General features: G+C 41.9%; 1 protein-coding gene across 2 annotated transcripts in view; it reads right to left on the bottom strand.

Annotated features, from left to right (window-relative positions):
* Nucleotides 1–22,844, bottom strand: part of LOC126262463 (1-acylglycerol-3-phosphate O-acyltransferase ABHD5) — a 107,192-nt gene that overhangs the window by 45,710 nt on the left and 38,638 nt on the right. For both annotated transcript variants that reach the window (XM_049959118.1, XM_049959119.1), the window contains one exon: nt 4,373–4,490. In XM_049959118.1, coding sequence (XP_049815075.1) covers nt 4,373–4,490 — 118 coding nt within the window. The remainder of the gene's footprint in view (nt 1–4,372; nt 4,491–22,844) is intronic.

Raw genomic sequence — 22,844 nt, forward strand, 5'->3', positions numbered from 1 at the left:
AATAAGAACACCGTGAATTCATTGTCCCAGGAAGGGGAAACTTTATTGACACATTCCTGGGGTCAGATACATCACATGATCACACTGACAGAACCACAGGCACATAGACACAGGCAACAGAGCATGCACAATGTCGGCACTAGTACAGTGTATATCCACCTTTCGCAGCAATGCAGGCTGCTATTCTCCCATGGAGACGATCGTAGAGATGCTGGATGTAGTCCTGTGGAACGGCTTGCCATGCCATTTCCACCTGGCGCCTCAGTTGGACCAGCGTTCATGCTGGACGTGCAGACCGCGTGAGACGACGCTTCATCCAGTCCCAAACATGCTCAACGGGGGACAGATCCGGAGATCTTGCTGGCCAGGGTAGTTGACTTACACCTTCTAGAGCACGTTGGGTGGCACGGGATACATGCGGACGTGCATTGTCCTGTTGGAACAGCAAGTTCCCTTGCCAGTCTAGGAATGGTAGAACGATGGGTTCGATGACGGTTTGGATGTACCGTGCACTATTCAGTGTCCCCTCGACGATCACCAGTGGTGTACGGCCAGTGTAGGAGATCGCTCCCCACACCATGATGCCGGGTGTTGGCCCTGTGTGCCTCGGTCGTATGCAGTCCTGATTGTGGCGCTCACCTGCACGGTGCCAAACACGCATACGACCATCATTGGCACCAAGGCAGAAGCGACTCTCATCGCTGAAGACGACATGTCTCCATTCGTCCCTCCATTCACGCCTGTCGCGTCACCACTGGAGGCGGGCTGCACGATGTTGGGGCGTGAGCGGAAGATGGCCTAACGGTGTGCGGGACCGTAGCCCAGCTTCATGGAGACGGTTGCGAATGGTCCTCGCCGATACCCCAGGAGCAACAGTGTCCCTAATTTGCTGGGAAGTGGTGGTGCGGTCCCCTACGGCACTGTGTAGGATCCTACGGTCTTGGCGTGCATCCGTGCGTCGCTGCGGTCCAGTCCCAGGTCAACGGGCACGTGCACCTTCCGCCGACCACTGGCGACAACATCGATGTACTGTGGAGACCTCACGCCCCACGTGTTGAGCAATTCGGCGGTACGTCCACCCGGCCTCCCGCATGCCCACTGTACGCCCTCGCTCAAGGTCCGTCAACTGCACATACGGTTCACGTCCACGCTGTCGCGGCATGCTACCAGTGTTAAAGACTGCGATGGAGCTCCGTATGCCACGGCAAACTGGCTGACACTGACGGCGGCGGTGCACAAATGCTGCGCAGCTAGCGCCATTCGACGGCCAACACCGCGGGTCCTGATGTGTCCGCTGTGCCGTGCGTGTGATCAGTGCTTGTACAGCCCTCTCGCAGTGTCCGGAGCAAGTATGGTGGTTCTGACACACCGGTGTCAATGTGTTCTTTTTTCCATTTCCAGGAGTGTATATATGATCAGAATCTCTTTGGGTTTTCTGCCAGATTCCGAGACAGAGTTTCATTGTGGAAATTATTAAAAGCATCTTGCATTGAAGCACATGCTATATTTCAAACTTCTGCAAAACTTTGCCAATCTTCGGAGTTTTTGTTCTTTTAAATTTGCCATGCTTTTTTCATTGCTTCTGCAAGAGCGATCTGACCCATTTTGTGTACCATGGCGGGTCAGTACCATGACTTATTAATTTATGTGGTATATATCTTTCAATTGCCATCAATACTATCTCTTTGAAATCATTACACATATTTTCTATGCTTACGTGACCAGATCGGGAGGAGTGGAGACTGTCTCTTAAAAAGGCGTTAAGAGCATTTTTATCAACTTTTTTAAATAGATGTATTACTCCGAGTGGGCTCATGAACTAATTGTTCAAAATAATTTTCTGAGAAAGCATTCAGTACAATTTTGGATGATGTTCTATGCCTGCCGCAGGCTTTAAATGTATAATTTTTCCAGCATATCGAGAGTAGATTGAAGTTGCCACTGACTATAATTGTATGAGTGGGGTACCTATTTGAAATGAGACTCAAGTTTTCTTTGAACTGTTCAGCAACTATATCTTCATAGTCAGGGGGTCAGTAAGACGATCCAATTAATAGTTTAGTCTGATTGTCAAGAATAACCTCTACCCATACTATTTCACACGAACTATCTACTTCAATTTCGCTAAAAGGCAAACTACCTCTCACAGCAATAAATACTCCACCATCAACTGTATTTAATCTATCCTTTCTGAACACTGTAAGATCGTTTGAAAAAATTTCGGCTGAACTTATTTCCGGCTTTAGCCAGCTTTCTGTACCTATAACTGCTTAAGCTTCAGTGCTTTCTATTAGGGCTTGGAGCTCTGTTTCTCTCCCAACACAGCTAAGACAATTTACAACTAAAACGCTGATTGTTTCTACAACTACCTTACTGTGTTTTACCTGCCCCCTTTTAGACGGATGCCCTTTCTGTGGTTTCCTGGGACCCTCTAACCTAAAAAAACTGCTCAGTCCCTTCCAAACAGGCCCCACTACCCTTGTAGCCATCTCCTGTGTTTAGTGGACACATGACCTTTTAAGCGGAACCCGGAAACCCACCACCCGATTGCACAAGTCAAGAAATCTGCAGCCTACACAGTCACAGAACTGCCTGAGCCTCTGATTCAGACCCTCCACTCAGCTCAGCACCAAGGGACCGAACTCGGTTCTATCAACGATGCTGCAGATGGTGAGCTCTGCCTTAATCTCAGAAGCAAGACTGGCAGTCTTTACCATTTCCGCTAGCCAATCAAAACCAGAGAGAATCTCCTCCGATCCAAAGCGACACACGTCATTGGTGCCGACATGGGCCACCACCTGCAGTTGGCTGCACCCTGTACTCTTCATGGCATCCGAAAGCACCCTTTCCACATCCGGAATGACTTCCCCCGGTATCCACAATGGCTTCGTTCCCTTCCTCAGCAGCCATGTTCCTAAGGGGCCCCATTACGTGCCTAACATTGGAGCTTGCAACTACCAGCAAACCCACCCTCTGTGAATGCCCAAACCCTGCGGGCCGAAAAGCTTCTTCTGGAACAGGGTGGACGACTGCATCTGACTCAGAGACTTCATCAGCCACAGATAACACCCAAAACCTGTTCATCAAACGAACCAGGGAGGCCCTACGATCGGCCCCACGGAAAGTCTTTCACTGCCTGCCAGACTTTGGAATGATCTCCCACTTGACTGCGGGTGAGGGGTCAACTTCAGCACAGGCAGTACTCAGGGCGGGCACAGCAGTGTATCGATCGGGGGACACGTGGGTCATGCTCAATGTCCCTTGCATCCCCATGTCCGATCCTCCACAGTGATAACCCTTGGCAGCAGCCTCAAGCTGTGTAATGTAAGCCAACACTGCCTGGAGCTGTGAGCGAAGAGTCACAAACTCAGCTCGCATCTGTACACAGCAATCACAGTGCCTATCCATTTCTGAACTCGCTCCTGTTTGAAACTCATAAAGATATGTAATAAACAAATGGTGTACTTGCCTTATTAGCAGCAGGAACTCGCGGTGCTCTCTCACTGACAGTGTAACTGAAAATGCACATGTATATGTACATGTAAATTTAAACTGTGTGGTTAGGTTTTCTACTGCTCATAGATGTTCAATAGCAAACTATTGTAGCAGTATGCTGATGTTGCCTGCAACCTATTAATGAGGCTTATCAACATTTACCAATAGTGAACTGGCCATATATTTGTGTAATATTGGGGGAGTTGTCAACAGTGACAGTAAAGAACTGTGAAACGCAATTGTGCAACCGTCAGTTACATCATTTACAGTAGTTAATGTTGAAATTCCACCCTCCCATTTTTCAGCTAGTATAACAATGCAGTACATTAACATCGAGGACTATCACCGAAGAAATAAAGCAGGCGAACGTCACAAGTTCTGTTGTTCCAAAGTAGCAACCTGGATGTCTGAAGTGGAACTTTGGCCAAAAACTACAATTTTTTGACTTCACTACACGCTTGACCACTGCTCATAGCCTCTCCTACTTGGTGAGTAATGTTTGGCATCATGTACACATTACATTCCACTAAAGAAAGGAAGATTGGGGCTTAACATTCCACGGGCAACAAAAACACAAAAGAAAGTCAATAACGTCCGTTTTGAAGAGCTACCAAAGAATTCAGTTTAATGATTGCAAGGAAGCCATGGTAAAGCTAAATATGGTTGTCGGAATTAAAATAAGACTGCATGGTCAATTGGTTCTTTTGTAATAGTTAACTTTAAATAGGTAATTTCTTTTTCTTCTTTTTTCTTACAAAGAATATTAGTTCAGATATTTTGCACAAATTATATATTCACCTTATTTTCAGCCAGTGCAGTGACCTGGTAAAAAACAGTAATACTACAAATGCATGACATTGCATGCTACACTACTTACGTAGGATATTGAGCATTGCATTGGTAAATGTACTGAGGGATCAATTTGACGTCATCTGAGAGTGCTGTTTCAAATTTTCTCGTAATATCTGGTCTTGCCTTTTCAATTAGCCACTGACCTGAAATGATTATTAATTCTTATTTCAAAATCAAATTGACAGCTATAACTCCACTATATTTACACAGTGGCATTTAAATTTAAAACAGTTAAACACCATGTATCTACCAATACCCATCACTGGACCTGTATCTGAAATCAGATATTTCTCATAAAAGTGCAAAAAAAAAACAAGCTATTTTATCATAATATTGTGCTAATGATGTTTGTATCCATTCACCTGACCAAGAATTAGTTTTGCAAACAGTTATCTTCTTATTCAGAGAGCTATTCAATATGATGAGCTTAATATATAGTGTTCAAACAAATTTTAACATCTTTAATACCAGATGGTGTATTCTAATTCTGAAATTTCATAACACTTGAAAATGTAAGCCCCTGCTACTTATTTACAGCATAGTCCATGGATCATGGCTGCAACCTCTCATTATGATGTGGAGAGAATCTAACAAGGGAACCTCCCCATCGCACCCCCCCCCCCCCTCAGATTTAGTTATAAGTTGGCACAGTGGAAAGGCCTTGAAAAACTGAACACAGATCAATCAAGAAAACAGGAAGAAGTTCTGTGGAACTATGAAAATAATAAGCAAAATATACGAAGTGAGTAGTCCATGCGAAGATAGGCAACATCAAGGTTGATGAAAACTCAGGAGCGCTGTGGTCCCGTGGTTAGCGTGAGCAGCTGCCGAACGAGAGGTCCTTGGTTCAAGTCCTCCTTCGAGCGTAAAATTTTATTTTTTATTTTCAGACAATTATCAAAGTTCAGGCACTCACACATAATCAACTTCGCTCTCCAAAATTCCAGGACCTGTTCAGATTTGCTTGGACTTTTGCAGGATTTGACGGTCTACACACGGAAAAATTTGAAAACGTTAAAAACATATGTTTTGACAGAGCACAGAGAAAAGTGGGCGACTGTGTAACTGTTGGATTCATTTGTTGCAGTTTATGTGACAAACTCTTATGTTTTCATCACTTATTTGGGAGTAATTCTCACATCCACAAGAAAACCTAAATCGGGCAATGTAGAAGAATCTTTTTACCCATTCGCCAAGTTTACAAGTTAGGTGGGTCGACAACATATTCCTGTCATGTGACGCACATGCCCTCACCAGTGCCATATACAATATATCAGACGTGTTTTCCTGTGGAGGAATCGGTTGACCTATGACCTTGCGATCAAATGTTTTCGGTTCCCATTGGAGAGGCACGTCCTTTTGTCTACTAATCGCACGGTTTTGCGGTGCAGTCGCAAAACACAGACACTAAACTTATTACAGTGAACCGAGACGTCAATGAAGGAATGGACAGATCATAACTTTGCAAAAATAAAGAAAAACTTTTCACTTGAGGGGAGACTTGAACCAAGGACCTCTCGTTTCGCAGCTGTTCACGCTAACCACGTGACCACGGCACTCCTGAGTTCAGATCATCCTTGATGTTGCCTATCTTCGCATGGACTATTCAGTTTGTATATTTTGCTTATTTTTTCATAGTTCCACACAACTTCTTCCTGTTTTCTCGATTGATCTGTGTTCAGTTTTTCAAGGCCTATCCACTGTGCCAACTTATAACTAAATCTGAGGGGGGTGCGATGGGGAGGTTCCCTTGTAAGAAGTATAGCGATATGGCACCAGTTTACATATTAGTCTTTTATGTAAACCTTAAAATACATTTATAACAAGAAAAACCATCAATTATTGATGAAATTATTTAATTGGATAATTAAAGCATCTACTCATCATGCGGCAGCAGAGTGCACACATAAAAGACTGTTGCAATTGGCAAGCTTTCGGAGCCAGTGGCTCCTCCTTCACGCAGAAGGGTTGAAGGGGAAGGGGAAGGGGAAGGGGAAGGGAAAGGTAGAAGGGTGAAGGGTGAAGAAAAGGACTGGAGAGGCCGAGGAAAAGGGGTAGATTTTGGGAAAGTCACCCAGAACTGCGGGTCAGGGGAGACTTACCATACGGGATGAGAAGGAAAGACTGATTGTTGGGGACTCTTTCTAGATCTCTCCAGTCCTTTTCCTTCACTCTTCTCCCTTCCCCTTCCTCTTCAACCCTTCTGCCTGAAGATGGAGCCACTGGCTCCAAAAGCTTGCCAATCACAACAGTCTTTGATGTGTGTGTACTGCTGCCACTTAAAATATGAGGGCCATCCACAAAGTAAGTTCCGTTTCTATTTCTATCTGCGGCAGCGCTACGATCACAGTTCCGAGCACGCACGGCAGTTACTGCTACTCAAGGAGAAGACATGTGCGCCATTTCCAGATCGCTGCTGCCAATGTGTGCTTTGTGGTGCTTCTTTATAATGTCAGCCGTAATTGAAAATGCCACCGCATGTGAAATCAGATTTGTGATTCGTTTTCTAAATGCAAAGAAAGTTAAACCAAAGGAAATGCATCGGCAAATATGCGAGGTTTACGGACAAAATGCTATGAGTGATTCAGTGGTTAGAAGATGGGTCAGACTGTTCAAAGAAGGACGTGATCAAGTGCACAATGAAGAACAAAGTGGACAACTGTCTGTGATTACTGATGAACTGGTTCACACAATTGAAGAGAAGATTAAGCACAACCGTAAGTTTACACTTAGTGCCCTTGCTATGGAAGTTCTGCAAATCTCATGATCACTAGTTCATGAAATTGTTACTGAAATTTCAAAAACTTTGCTCACATTGGGTACCCAAAATTCTTACTGAACAACACAATAAACAACGCATGGGCAGTGCACTTCAGTTTTTGACACGCTTCAATGAAGAAGGTGGTGGTTTTCTTTCTCAGATAGTCACGGGGGATGAAACTTGGGTATCGTATGACACCTCTGAAACAAAACTGCAATCAATGGAATGGAGGCACACTTCATCCCCAACGAAGGTTAAGCCTAAGCAAATCTTGACACCTCGAAAAGTCATGTGCACCATTTTCTGGGACAGAAAAGGCATTTTGCTGATTTATTTCTTACCATGGGGCCAAACAATCAATGCACATGGTTACTGCAAGACTATTAAGAAATTGCGCCACGCAATACAGAACAAGCACCGAGGATTACTGTCAAAAGGTGTTGTTTTTTTCCATGATAATGCCCGACTTCACATGGCGAATGTGACCAAACAACTCTTACAGCAGGGACGGTCACGGCATGCCAAACTGCACGCGTGTACAGATGTGCTGCACGCGTGCCGTCCAGGGCTCGGTCCGCCTCACCACTACTCGGCTTTCCTCGGTCTTTCGCGGCACTGCTCGGCACGGCACGACATTAGACTAGCTGTGTGATGCGACATCTTTTCATCCGGCATAGAGTGCATTAGTTGATTCGTAGTGGCAGCCATGTTTATTCCTCGCTATTTGTTAGCGATGCGTAGGAAGTTTATAAGTACTGTACAGTGGTTGTTGCAATGGACCACACGCTCACAAAGAGGCGGGGTAGTGACACAACGTCACGAGCCTTCAGAGCTGAATGGGAATTGCAATATTTTTTCGAAGAGAAGGATGAAAATTCGAAATGTCTATTATGCAGTCGCATACTCGCCGGGCACCATAGATTTGCAATAGAACAGCATTATAACACCACACACAAAGGACTTAATGATTTAATTGGGTTGATAGATCAAACAAGTTGGCGGAATTAAGAAGACATAGTGTTATGCAGCGAGACAGACCGAATGCGAGTACCACTTACAAATCTTTGTGTTTCTGATGTTTGTATTTGTACATATTTGTCGTTAGAATTCGAATTTAGAGTTCACTCAATTTTTGTTTCCTTTATTTAGCCTGCAAATGAACATAGCAACCTGTCTTTAAGAGCAAGCTACAAAATAGCGCTCAAAATTGCAAGAGCGAATAAGCCTTTCAGTAATGGTGATTTCACCGAGGAGTGTATTGTTGAGGCAGCGGAACTCTTGACGCCACTGGAAGTAAAGAAGTTAAGTGCAATTAGTCTTTCCAGACAGACAATAGCTCACCACATAGCTGGTAGGGCAGCGGATGTCTACAGGCAGTTAATTGATAGTGACTGCAAGTTTATTGCACTCTCGATTGCTTTGGACGAGTCGACCGAGATTTTGGACACAGCACAACTAGCGATTTACGTTGGTGGAGTTGACACAAATTTGCATGTGAAGGAAGAACTGTTAGATTTAGTACCAATGAAACACACAAGGAGGGGTGCTGATTTGCTAAAAGCAGTTGAAGAGGCAGTTGAAGCCATTGGCCTGAATTGGAAAATGTTAGTTTAAGTCACCACGGATGGAGCGCCAGCAATTCGAGGTGCTCAACATGGGCTTGTAGCATTGTTGCGTAAAAAACTAGGACGATCGACAGAAGATTTGTACGGAATTCATTGTTTTGTACACCAAGAAGCTCTTTGTGCTAAGTATGCAAATTTGGAGCACTTGATGAAGTTGGTAGTCACCATAGTACATTTTTTGAAGTCGCATGGCTTAGTACACCATCAGTTTCAACAGTTTCTCATGGAACTGAACGAAGAGTACGGAGATGTTATTTACCACTGGGAAATATGTTGGTTAAGTCGAGGATCATGCCTTGAAAGATTTTTCAACTTGAGACTCGTTATTGTTGAGTTTCTGAAGGAAAAAGGAGAGGCAGAGCCAAAATTAGAAGATCCAAAATGGATTGCAGACCTCGCCTTTTTAGTTGATCTGACTGCACACTTGAACGCTCTCAATAAGGCTTTGCAAGGTGAGTAGCAGCTTATTTCTGATTTGATGAAAAAAGTGGATGCATTTAATAATAAACTTGAATTGTGGAAGGAACAACTCACGAAAATGAATACCGCCCATCGCCCTACGCTCTCTAACATCAGAGAGAACGCAACTTCTGATGAATTCGTTTCTGTGTTGGAGGAACTACAGGCACAATTTTCTAAACGTTTTCAGGACACTGCCAGTCTGACATCTGTTTTTTAACTATTTTCTAGACCCTTTGCTGTTTCAGTTGAAAGTACTCCAGTGCATTTGCAAATGGAACTGATTGATCTGCAGTGTGATTCCCGTTTAAAGGACAAATTTTTTTACGTAAAAACTGTCCCGGAATTTTACGAAGGTTTTCCTTGGGAAGAGTTTCCCCATCTCCACAATTAGGCTACAAAAGTTATATCAGTGTTTGGATCGACATACATGTGCGAAAGGTTTATTTCGATTATGAAACTAAATAAGTCAGGATTACGTGGCAATCTGAGTGACGAAAATACGAGAAACTGTCTGCGTTTGTCCGTATACCGTCAGTTTGTGCCGGATACGTACTTTATTATGTCTACAGTGAACCAAAAATAATTAAATTAATGGTGATAATTTTGTTGTATTTGTCATATGTTTTGTTGAGACTTGTAGTTATTGCAAATTTTGTACAGTAGTTCCAGAATATAAAATTTGCTTGTTTCACATGTAGTTGGAATCACTTATTCCACATCATACTGCATGCTGTAGACTACTTTCAAGTCTGTTTCTATATCTCAGCTTAAATGTTGTAAGAATTTTACGAGTGACGATGTCAGAAGCACGATATAGTTGGTGTAATGCAGTTTCAAACCCAGAGTTATTGTTATTTTTCTGTAGGTGTACGAACAGCCAACAAAGATTCAGTATTGCTCAACATGATGTGTTGTACAGAGCTTGTTGTTGTTGTCTTCAGGCCTGATACTGGTTTGATGCAGCTCTCCATGCTACTCTATCCTGTGCAAGCTTCTTCATCTCCCAGTACTTACTGCAACCTACATCCTTCTGAACCTGCTTAATGTATTCATCTCTTGGTCTCCCTCTACGATTTTTACCCTCCACGCTGCCCTCCAGTAATAAATTGGTGATCCCTTGATGCCTCAGAACATGTCCCACCAACCGATCCCTTCTTCTAGTCAAGTTGTGCCACAAACTTCTCTTCTCCCCAATCCTATTCAATACTTCGTCATTAGTTATGTGATCTACCCATCTAATCTTCAGCTTTCTTCTGTAGCACCACATTTCGAAAGCTTCTATTCTCTTCTTGTCCAAACTATTTATCGTCCATGTTTCACTTCCATACAGGGCTACACTCCATACAAATACTTTCAGAAACAACTTCCAGACACTTAAATCCATACTCGATGTTATCAAATTTCTCTTCTTCAGAAATGCTTTCCTTGCCATTGCCAGTCTACATTTTATATCCTCTCTACTTCGACCATAATCAGTTATTTTGCACCCCAAATAGCAAAACTCCTTTACTACTTTAAGTGTCTCATTTCCTAATCTAATTCCCTCAGCATCACCCGACTTAATTCGACCACATTCCATTATCCTTGTTTTGCTTTTGTTGATGTTCATCTTATATCCTCCTTTCAAGACACTGTCCATTCCGTTCAACTGCTCTTCCAAGTCCTTTGCTGTCTCTGACAGAATTACAATGTCATCGGCGAACCTCAAAGTTTTTACTTCTTCTCCATGAATTTTAATACCTACTCCGAATTTTTCTTTTGTTTCCTTTACTGCTTGCTCAATATACAGATTGAATAACATCGGGGAGAGGCTACAACCCTGTCTCACTCCTTTCCCAACCACTGCTTCCCTTTCTTGTCCCTCGACTCTTATAACTGCCATCTGGTTTCTGTACAAATTGTAAATAGCCTTTCGCTCCCTGTATTTTACCCCTGCCACCTTCAGAATTTGAAAGAGAGTATTCCAGTCGACATTGTCAAAAGCTTTCTCTAAGTCTACAAATGCTAGAAACGTAGGTTTGCCTTTTCTTAATCTTTCTTCCAAGATAAGTCGTAAGGTCAGTATTGCCTCACGTGTTCCAACATTTCTACGGAATCCAAACTGATCTTCCCCGAGGTCGGCTTCTACCAGTTTTTCCATTCGTCTGTAAATAATTCGCGTTAGTATTTTGCAGCTGTGACTTATTAAACTGATAGTTCGGTAATTTTCACATCTGTCAACACCTGCTTTCTTCGGGATTGGAATCATTATATCCTTCTTGAAGTCTCAGGGTATTTCGCCTGTCTCATACATCTTGCTCACCAGATGGTAGAGTTTTGTCAGGACTGGCTCTCCCAAGACCGTCAGTAGTTCCAATGGAATGTTGTCTACTCCCGGGGCCTTGTTTCGACTCAGGTCTTTCAGTGCTCTGTCAAACTCTTCACGCAGTATCATATCTCCCATTTCATCTTCATCTACATCCTCTTCCATTTCCATAATACTGCCCTCAAGTACATCACCCTTGTATAAACCCTCTATATACTCCTTCCACTTTTCTGCTTTCCCTTCTTTGCTTAGAACTGGGTTTCCATCTGAGCTCTTGATATTCATACAAGTGGTTCTCTTTTCTCCAAAGGTCTCTTTAATTTTCCTGTAGGCAGTATCTATCTTACCCCTAGTGAGATAAGCCTCTACATCCTTACATTTGTCCTCTAGCCATCCCTGCTTAGTCATTTTGCACTTCCTGTTGATCTCATTTACTGCGTTTTTATATTTTCTCCTTTCATCAATTAAATTCAATATTGCTTCTGTTACCCAAGGATTTCTACTAGCCCTCGTCTTTTTACATACTTGATCCTCTGCTGCCTTCACTACTTCATCCCTCAGAGCTACCCATTCTTCTTCTACTGTATTTGTTTCCCCCATTCCTGTCAATTGTTCCCTTATGCTCTCCCTGAAACTCTGTACAACCTCTGGTTTAGTCAGTTTATCCAGGTCCCATCTCCTTAAATTCCCACCTTTTTGCAGTTCTTCAGTTTTAATCTACAGTTCATAAACAATAGATTGTGGTCAGAGTCCACATCTGCCCCTGGGAATGTCTTACAATTTAAAACCTGGTTCCTAAATCTCTGGCTAACCATTATATAATCTATCTGATACCTTTTAGTATCTCCAGGATGCTTCCATGTATACAACCTTCTTTTACGATTCTTGAACAAAGTGTTAGCCATGATTACATTATGCTCTGTGCAAAATTCTACCAGGCGGCTTCCTCTTTCATTTCTCTCCACCAATCCATATTCACCCACTATGTTTCCTTCTCTCCCTTTTCCTACTCTCGAATTCCAGTCACCCATGACTATGAAATTTTTGTCTCCCTTCACTACCTGAATAATTTCTTTTACTCATCATACATTTCATCAATTTCTTCATCATCTGCAGAGCTAGTTGGCATAGAAACTTGTACTACTGTAGTAGGCATGGGCTTCGTGTCTATCTTGGCCACAATAATGCGTTCACTATGCTGTTTGTAGTAGCTTACCCACACTCCTATTTTTTTTTTTTAAATTCATTATTAAACCTACTCCTGCATTACCCCTATTCGATTTTGTATCTATAACCCTGTATTCACCTGACCAAAAGTCTTGTTCCTCCTGCCATCGAACTTCACTGATTCCCACTATATCTAATTTTAACCTATCCATTTCCCTTTTTAAATTTTCTAACCTACCTGCCCGATTAAGGGATCTGACATTCCACGCTCCAATCCATAGAACGCCAGTTTTCTTTCTCCTGATAATGACGTCCTCTTGAGTAGTCCCTGCCCGGAGATCCGAATGGGGGACTATTTTACCTCCGGAATATTTTACCCAAGAGGACGCCATCATCATTTAACCATACAGTAAAGCTGCATGTCCTCGGGAAAAATTATGGCTGTAGTTTCCCCTTGCTTTCAGCCGTTCACAGTACCAGCACAGCAAGGACGTTTTGGTTAGTGTTACAAGGCCAGATCAGTCAATCATCCAGACTGTTGCCCCTGCAACTACTGAAAAGGCTGCTGCCCCTCGTCAGGAACCACACGTTTGTCTGGCCTCTCAACAGATACCCCCCCGTTGTGGTTGCACCTACGGTACGGCCATCTGTATCGCTGAGGCACGCAAGCCTCCCCACCAACGGCAAGGTCCATGGTTCATGGGGGTAGAGCTTAATATTATCAAATGTCGTAATATGAAACTAAGCCACATGCTAGCAGGGCGGTGTTCCTTACGCGAATGCACTGTCGCGTGTGGTGTGTTCATAGTTCCGTGCATGCACGCGCTGTCAGCTGGTGTGGTAGTGGGGGACGTGTGACGTCAAAAGGGAGCGATCCACGCGCGTGTGAAACCTCGGCACGCGTACATGCATGCGTGCCGTTTTCTTGGCCGTCCCTGTCTTACAGGAATTTCACTGGGACGTGTTTGATCATCCTCCGTATAGCCCGGATCTCGCTCCTAGCGATTTTCATCTCTTCTTATAACAAAAATCTGTCCTTGGTGGGCAACACTTCAACTATGACGACGAACTGAAAGAACATGTTACCACATGGTTGAATACACAGGTGGCAACCTTCTATGAAAAAGCATACAAAAACTTGTGCCACACTATGACAAGTGCCTACAAAATTTCGGAAGCTATGTAGAAAAGTAGACTTTGTGGACTTACATCGTACATTTAATATTTTTTTTAAACACATATGTACTAAATAATAGTATGTTTATACCTAGCTCTGTATGCAATTTCTCCCCCCCCCCAAAAAAAAAAATCTCTCTCTCTCTATCTCTCTCTCTCTCTCTCTCACTCACACACACACACACACACACACACACACACACACCACATTCACTCACTGTAGTGTTACAAAGACTGTAACACAGTATTGTTTCTGCCTGAGTGATATCAAGTAAAACTCAGTTATTGTCTGACTATGGAAATGATCATATGGCACTGTTGGCCGGGAGGCCCCATTCAGGGGAGCTCGGCCACCATATTGCAAGTTCTCTTTAGCTGATACCACATTGGCGACTTGCGAGTCAATGATGATGATGATGATGGACACACAACACCCAGTCCCCTGCTGGGAATCAAATTCGGGCCCCCTGTGTGGTAGGCGGTAACACTACCACTACGCTATGGAGGCGGACTGTCTGGCTATTAAAGGAAGTAACTGTTTGTGTCATGCGTCTCTGTGGGCACAGAGTGATGTGCATTTCTTCGGCTCACGAGTTCTTGCGTAAAATTCTACAAAAGTGCTATTTGCTTTACTGTATTGTGTTCAACTGGATATCACGAGTGACATATGAAGTATAATGGCAAAACCAAGAGGCAGCAGCACTAACAGTGGTGGGAGCAACACAGGCAGTGTGGACATGCATTCACTGCTAGACATCAGGGAGCTGGTCCATTCCCAAATAAGCGCGGCACTGCATAACTTGACTTGCTAGACCTCAATGTAGAATCAATCACGTACTCTGTGGCAGCAGCAGTTGTCCAAGAGTTGGTTGGACGTAATAGTGCTGAAATCTGATCTTTATGGAAGTTCTCAGTTTAATTTGAGAAAAAGTCTGTCAATCTAGGAAATAAACTATTCACGGCAACTGACAAACTACAGTACTACATTAGAAACAGTTTTTGCTTATGCAGGGTGGCTGGAAGCAATTGGGGGAACACCAATGACTTGTTCATTGCTACTGGGTGTGATAACCTTGGTGTGCCAGTTAACATGGCTGATAACATCAGAAGCCATAGTTTAGGTAACAGGCTACCAGGTGCCATAAAACCCAGACCAGGTGCCATGAAACTCAGACGCATTGTATTTAAATTTGTCTCTTACTGGAAAAAGATGGAAGAGTTTAGCCAGAAGAGGAAACCTACCCACACTGGCATTACTGTCACGGTCTCACATTTGAAAGACTAAAATTAATGAATGTCCCCATCCCACAGTTTGGTTTAGCAAATTGTATGGATTCAGAAGAGCTGGATCACAGTGAAGAGAGCAGATGAAAAAAAAATCAGTAACAAACATATCTGAAATGAAAGACATTAAGTGAAATCTGGCGAGATACAAACTCACCCCTTTGTTTTTTGTTCACTGTACTACTTTTATATAAGAACTGTCGATTATTTAACTTTGTTGCATTACTATTTATTCTCCATGTTATTATGTATATTCGTACTTCAGACCAGTTGTTGTTGACCTGCTATATTAAGAGTACTCTTTTCAATCTGCCTTTTCAACTCCATAGTTTTCATTTTCCTCACTACAATTTTCTACTTCTTCAACTGTGTTTCACTGATCAACAGATGTAAGTTGTTTCATTTACCCTAAGTTGATTTGTGCTTTCATTTGGTTTGCATCTACTGGCAGTGTTCCAGATTTCCGGTAAAACTTTTTTCTCATCCTAAAATCAATTTTATTTCCTTCAGCAACTTCTAAATTGGTGGTTAAGACAGATAAACACACACACAGTGGCACCTATTATCCTGCCCTGTTGAGAACTACTCCTCGTCATTAAAGTCCGCACATTCTCAATACATTCTCATAACCAGCCCACTGTTCACCAAAATCTGCAGACTATCGCGGCAGCAGTATCTTTCATCACCGCTGCAGAATGTCTGCCTCAGCAAACACTGGCCCACAGGTTGCTATAGTACAAGTCAGACTCCAGGCAGCTACAAATGGATACAGTTGCGAGCTGCTCGTCACTCACGTCAATGCGTGGTGGTTGATGATTCCACTTTGACGAATTATATGACTTGTTCCAGTAATCGCGTTTTCACATTTTCCTTCTCTCAGAGACATTGTTCAAACCAAACAGCTCCTCTGGTTCTATCAGGTTATACACTCATAAGGACTGACTGTGTAACTCATTGCGGGGGTGGTGTGGGTACTTATGCTTGCTCTGATCTAAAATCGAAGGTACTAAGTACACTGGATGCGAATGGTGAAAGGGAAGCAGAGTTCTTGTTTCTTTCAAAATAAATGTATCTAATCAGAAATCTTTAATTGAAATAATATTCAAACCATCAAAATTGATGCTTTATCATCCTTCCCATAGCACTGTCCTCACTAGTGCCACAGAATGAGCAGGTAATCATTATGAATGAAACAAATACAGACCTGCAGTTAAAAATCTCATTCTGCAGAGAATTTAAGTAGACTTTTCCACTCCAAATATGTGAGTATCAAACCTTTGGAGATAACCCATCACACACCATACAGTCACACCTTTACACATATGTTACAAAGATGACAGATAAAATAATTCATGCTATTCAGACTTCTGCTCCAGAACTTTCTGCTGACAGTGTTACAGTTTTAATGTACTCAGTGCAGACCACAAGAGGAAAATCTCACACAGTAACCTACAGAGACTTAAAAATATTTAACATGATGCCCTAAAAATGACTGTTCAGATATTCCATGACAGGATAAAAGCAATGAGACGGCATTAGATGCTCAAGTCTGAGAATTTAGTCGCAGGCATATTGCATTCTATGAAAAACGTGCCTCTAACGTTCTGTCCACATATAGAGTGTTCACCCACAACTGACAACAGAACTATGCCAAATAATGAATAAATGTGATCCTGCACACAGAAGTTACAAGTAAAACCCAACCTTTCAACTATATGAAGTTAGCAGCAAAGCAAAGTGAAGTGCAGCACACCTTCCACAATCACAAAAGCTAGCCATGCCAGGTCTGTTGTACGCAGTGTGATGAATTCTGCAGCAATGCGGAAAATACTGCACAGCTTCAGCATAATAAAAGCAAACTTTGATATTCTTTTTCAAGCCTCTGCCGATTGAGTGAAGGATTTTTTCCCAATAGCAGTCAATTTTCAATTTGTAATAAGTTATCAGCCACAATGTGGCAGTTTCTCGACAAATGCATTTTTCTTAAAACATTTTTCTACATGTCCAGTACAGAAAGTAATCACAAGAATCCCTTCTGGGGCAGTAAATGACAAAGTCATCATGCCTTGTAAGTCCAAAGTGTTTCAAGACTTGAGTAATAAAAAACAGATAGATTAAGACGGTGGTTTCAATGCTTAAGGTATTCACGCAGTCTCTTCCCACATGAGTACAACACACAGAACATTCATACAACCAAGTGAAACTAACAGAAATGTCCTTCTTTAGGAGGTTATTCAACTTCTGTGTCACATTCACCTTCTTTGGTCTTGGTGAACTGTCAGAGGCCCATTCTGAACTTTCTTGTTTTTGGTACATTCATATTTTAACACCAAGTCTCAAAACCCATGATGACTTTTTTGTAGGAAAGAACTGTCTGCGTTTTGCATTTCAATCAAGTCGCAGTAGACGTCCATGTGCCACTGTTTTTGTTCAGGTGACACAGTGTGCAGGACAAACTTTGCACACACTTTTCTCTTCATCAAAACATTCTGGAGACTATACTGAATACTTGATTTTGACATGTTCAGTTCATTGTTCCATTGCAATACAACAATGCTGATGCACTACAGTGCATGTCCACTACTTAACATTGCTTGCTCACGACAGATTGGTTGAATGTACATATGTTGTTTACAGTTGCTAGTTCAAACTGTCACAGTAGTTACTGCACAATGTATAGTTTCATTGCCTATTACTGTGAGGATATATAATGGACCAATTTTTGGTCCCGAGACCGTCAGTCCTCAGCCAATTTTCAGACGGGAATTACGTATTGGTTAAATTAACAACAATGCATCAACTTAACAGTGGAATAACTGTAACACCAATACGCCGTGTTAAAACAATTAATGACATTGTTTGTTCAATTTATTTGAGAAATAGTGTCACAGGTACCATATTATTCTGCAAGAACTGCAAACAGTGTGGTTAGGTTTTTACTACTCACAGAGGTTCAACAGTAAACTATTGTAGCAGTATGCTGTTGTCTGTCTGCAACCTATTAATGAGGCTTACCAACATTTACCAATAGTGAACTGGCCATATAACTGTGTAATATTGGGGAGGTTGATAACAGTGGAAGTAAGAAACTGTGAAACACAATTGTGCAACTGTCAGCTACATCATTTACAATAGTCAGTGCTGAACTATTCATGACCTAGATTCTATTGTTGACTTATAAACAAATACAAATTCTCTACTAACTATAAACATTTGGATGAAGAACTACTAGGATTTTTAAAGTATTTATTTAGCTATATTTGAAAACATATTAGTTGCAAAACCAGCCCTTAATTAATTCTAAAATAATTATGATATTGCAGGCTCGTGAACAGTGAAAGTAAAGAACTGTGAAATGCAATTGTGCAACTGTCAGCTACATCATTTACAGTAGTAAGTGTGGAGTTTTCACCCCCCATTTTTCAGCCAGTATAGCAATGAAGCACATCGACATCGAGGACTATCAATGAAGAAATAAAGCAGGTGAACGTCACAGACTGTTTATATGATCAACCAAAAGTGGTATTGAACCAAAAGTGGTATTCACAATTTGATTTACAGAAAATATGGATATGGTTCCCACTATGTTCCAGGACAAGCAAAACAGTAAAACTTGTTGGTAATTATTAATATCTGACCTACGTATTACCTATGCTGTAAAGGGGTCACAGTATTTCATACTCTCTGAAAATACATCCTGTGGTAGTGATGCATTATTGCATATGTTTTCTTTAAATTGTGCTCCATAGTTGTTACGAGTATAAGAATTTTGATGGAAAACCACGATAAGATTGCTACAATTTATATTGTTCTGCAACTAGTTTTGATATTAAGGTCATTGTCAGGAAACCCGGACATAATACACGATTAGAGAATACAAATTTTATCAAGGCAAATACATAATGTAAGAAAAAGACAGATTGCTATTCACCATAAAGACCACACTTTGAGTTGCAGACAGGCACAACGAAAAGAGAGTTAGACACTAGCTTTCAGTCAAAGCCTTCTTCAGAAAAGTAAATGCGCAAACATTCACTCACACAAGCAAGAGCACCTCATGCACACATAACCACCATCTGCAGCAGCTCGGGCTGGAATGTTTCATTGTGCCTGTCTGCAACTCAATATGTCATCTTTACAGTGAGTAGCAATCTACCTTTTCCTTATACTGTTGATATTCCAACCTGGAGCGTCCATTGTTTGAAGATCATATTGCAATATGATAAACACCCACCTTAAAATTTCAATAATTACAGTATAATGTACTACTGTGTACCACTGCTGTTATGATCTTCAGTCTGAACACTGGTTCAATTTAGCTCTCAAAATAAATCTGTACTGTGCAAGCTTCTCTACCTTCGTAAAGCTGCTGTAACTGACATCAATCTGAACCTATTTGCTTTATTCAAGCCTTGGTCTCCCTCTTCAATTTCTATCCTCCAAACTTCTTTTCATTACCAAATTGATTCTTTGATGTCTTGGGATGTATCCTATTAATCGATCCCTTCTTTTGGTCAAGGTGTGGCATATATGTCCTCCCCCTCCCCCCCCCCCCCCCCAAATTCTAATCAAAACCACCTCATTTGTTATTTGATCTTCTATAGAACCACAGTTCAAAAGCTTCTATACTCTTCTTGTCTGAACTGCACCCTGTCCACATTTCATTTCTGTCCAAGGATACACTCCAAACTTCCAAAGACTTACAGTTATATGATTCTTGAAGTTTTCCTGGCATGATGAATATTCCATGAGGTTTTGGGATTGCATCCAGATGACGAGGACATCTTGTCACAATGTTTCAGAAGACAACTACTCAGCCACCTTCAGGTGCACGTTTAACACTGGAGACTGTGGGTGTATGTCACTAAGTTTATAATATGTGAAAATGCATTCACACAGATTACCACTGCATGAGTGTCCTCAGTCGAGTCTAGTTCTCTCTGCCAGATAATGTCAACAGAGGCGTGCAGGTGTGTATGCAATGCTGATATTGCATGCACATATTCTGTCGAATTGCAGGTCTGTGAAGTTAAAATTCAAGTGTCAACATTATAAAATCAAATTATAGTTCTTTGGCCATGTGTCTCATTTTCTGTTCCACATGGCCGGGAGAGTTGCTGAGAAACTGCAAGAATTTTGCTACACTGTTCACCTTTTGTAGCACCTGATATGACAGTTCATTAGAATAATTCATGCCCTTCAGATTATATATGTTTGTGTCATTTATCTTGTGCATGTTAGGAAACCAAATTGTACCTATTCAATCAACTCGTAAGCAAAAATGATCCAGAAGCAGGTGAAAGCTGTAGCATTTTCTGACATTGCACAGAAGAGCAGATAACGACGGCACTGGCAGGAATGTTCAAAAATGGACAACAGCAAGTCATAATTCCTTTGTGCACATTTGCCTGCTCCCCTGCTCAACAGTACACCTTCATGCTTGGTGGGTATACATGAATCCTCTTAGCCATCTAGTCATTTCACCTGCTGGAAATACATGTACACCCATAGCTGTCTGGGTGCTCTACCTACTGTGCATACATGTATACCCATAGTTGCAAATGGGTTAATTGCCGCTAGATGTGTCATAAGGTGTAAATGTTTCCTTCTGAAGATGTTAGAGAAATCACAGATCCCATTCCTTATCTAGTTGAAAACCACCAGCCTCAACAATATCTTCAACCAAATGTACTTCCACAGCTTCTTTAATAAGTGAATCCCGAAGAATCTTGTGGATAAGATTTATGTGGCAGAATAATCCATAGAATGTCCTGCAGAGATACACTGTGTGTGTGTGTGTGTGTGTGTGTGTGTGTGTGTGTGTGCGCGCGCGCGCTGATCAATGTAGGCTTAGTATCTGCAGACTTCGGCCTTCTGCAAACCCAGATCATCCTTTACTTAGCCAAGTACACCCAAGCCTTTGTAGATAGCCATAACATTAAGATAATGTTTCTTTTGGATTCTGTCTAAATTCAACACAACATTGCTGACATATGGGAGGAACACGCTGGAACAGAGGGTGCTCATTCAGTGTAATCTTTGTCATGTGCATCCATGCCAACTTTTGGTACAAATTTAGCAATACGCACCATCTATCTCCACAGTTAAATAATCACCTGAAGACAGCTGAATGGTCATCAGACGAAATATCAAGGCAAGATGTCTATGTTATCCACCTGCAACATCAAAACCTCAGGGAATATTTAAATTCGATCACAAGACATGTTTCAACATTTGCCTGGTACATCCTCTAGGTGTGATTCACTTCTTAATTTGTGCCGTTTATGTCTTAAATTAACAGAACACCATTCTTTGGTAAGTTATAGAGTGGCAGCAACCGTGTTTTATTATTATAACTTCCCACAAGGCTTTATATTTATTTACTCCTTGAGTAGAATATAAACTGCTGGTTTATACCATGTCTCTTCCCCCCATGAACCATGGACCTTGCCGTTGGTGGGGAGGCTAGCGTGCCTCAGCGATACAGATCAGATAGCTGTACCGTAGGTACAACCACAACGGAGGGGTATCTGTTGAGAGGCCAGACAAACGTGTGGTTCCTGAAGAGGGGCAGCAGCCTTTTCAGTAGTTTGCAGAAGCAACAGTCTGGATGATTGACTGATCTGGCCCTATAACACTAACCAAAATGGCCTTGCTGTGCTGGTACTGCGAACGGCTGAAAGCAAGGGAAAACTAAGGCCGTAATTTTTCCCGAGGGATGCAGCTTTACTGTATGGTTAAATGATGATGGCGTCCTCTTGGGTTTAATATTTCGGAGGTAAAATAGTCCCCCATTCGGATCTCTGGGTGGGGACTACTCAGGAGGACGTCGTTATTAGGAGAATGAAAACTGGCGTTCTATGGACTGGAGCGTGGAATGTCAGATCCCTTTTCGGGCAGGTAGGTTAGAAAATTTAAAAAGAGAAATGGATAGGTTAAAGTTAGATATAGTGGGAATTAGCGAAGTTCGGCGGCAGGAGGAACAAGACTTTTGGTCAGGTGAATACAGGGTTATAAATACAAAATCAAATAGGGGTAATGGAGGAGTAGGTTTAATAATGAATTTAAAAAAAAAAAATAGGAGTGCGGGTAAGCTACTACAAACAGCATAGTGAACGTCTTATTGTGGCCAAGATAGACACAAAGCCCACACCTACTACAGTAGTACAAGTTTCTATGCCAACTAGCTATGCTGATGACGAAGAAATTGAAGAAATGTATGATGAGATGTAGAGGTAAAATAGTCCCCCATTCGGATCTCCGGGCGGGGACTACTCAAGAGGACGTTGTTATCAGGAGAAAGAAAAGTGGCATTCTACGGATCGGAGCGTGGAATGTCAGATCCCTTAATCGGGCAGGTAGGTTAGAAAATTTAAAAAGGGAAATGGATAGGTTAAAGTTAGATATAGTGGGAATTAGTGAAGTTCGGTGGCAGGGGGAACAAGACTTTTGGTCAGGTGATTACAGGGTTATAAATACAAAATCAAATAGGGGTAATGCAGGAGTAGGTTTAATAATGAATAAAAAAATAGGAGTGCGGGTTAGCTACTACAAACAGCATAGTGAACGCATTATTGTGGCCAAGATAGACACAAAGCCGATGCCTACTACAGTAGTACAAGTTTATATGCCAACTAGCTCTGCAGTTGATGAAGAAATTGATGAAATGTATGACGAGATAAAAGAAATTATTCAGGTAGTGAAAGGAGACGAAAAT

This window comes from Schistocerca nitens, chromosome 6 (genome assembly GCF_023898315.1).
Source record: "Schistocerca nitens isolate TAMUIC-IGC-003100 chromosome 6, iqSchNite1.1, whole genome shotgun sequence".
NCBI lineage: Eukaryota > Metazoa > Arthropoda > Insecta > Orthoptera > Acrididae > Schistocerca > Schistocerca nitens.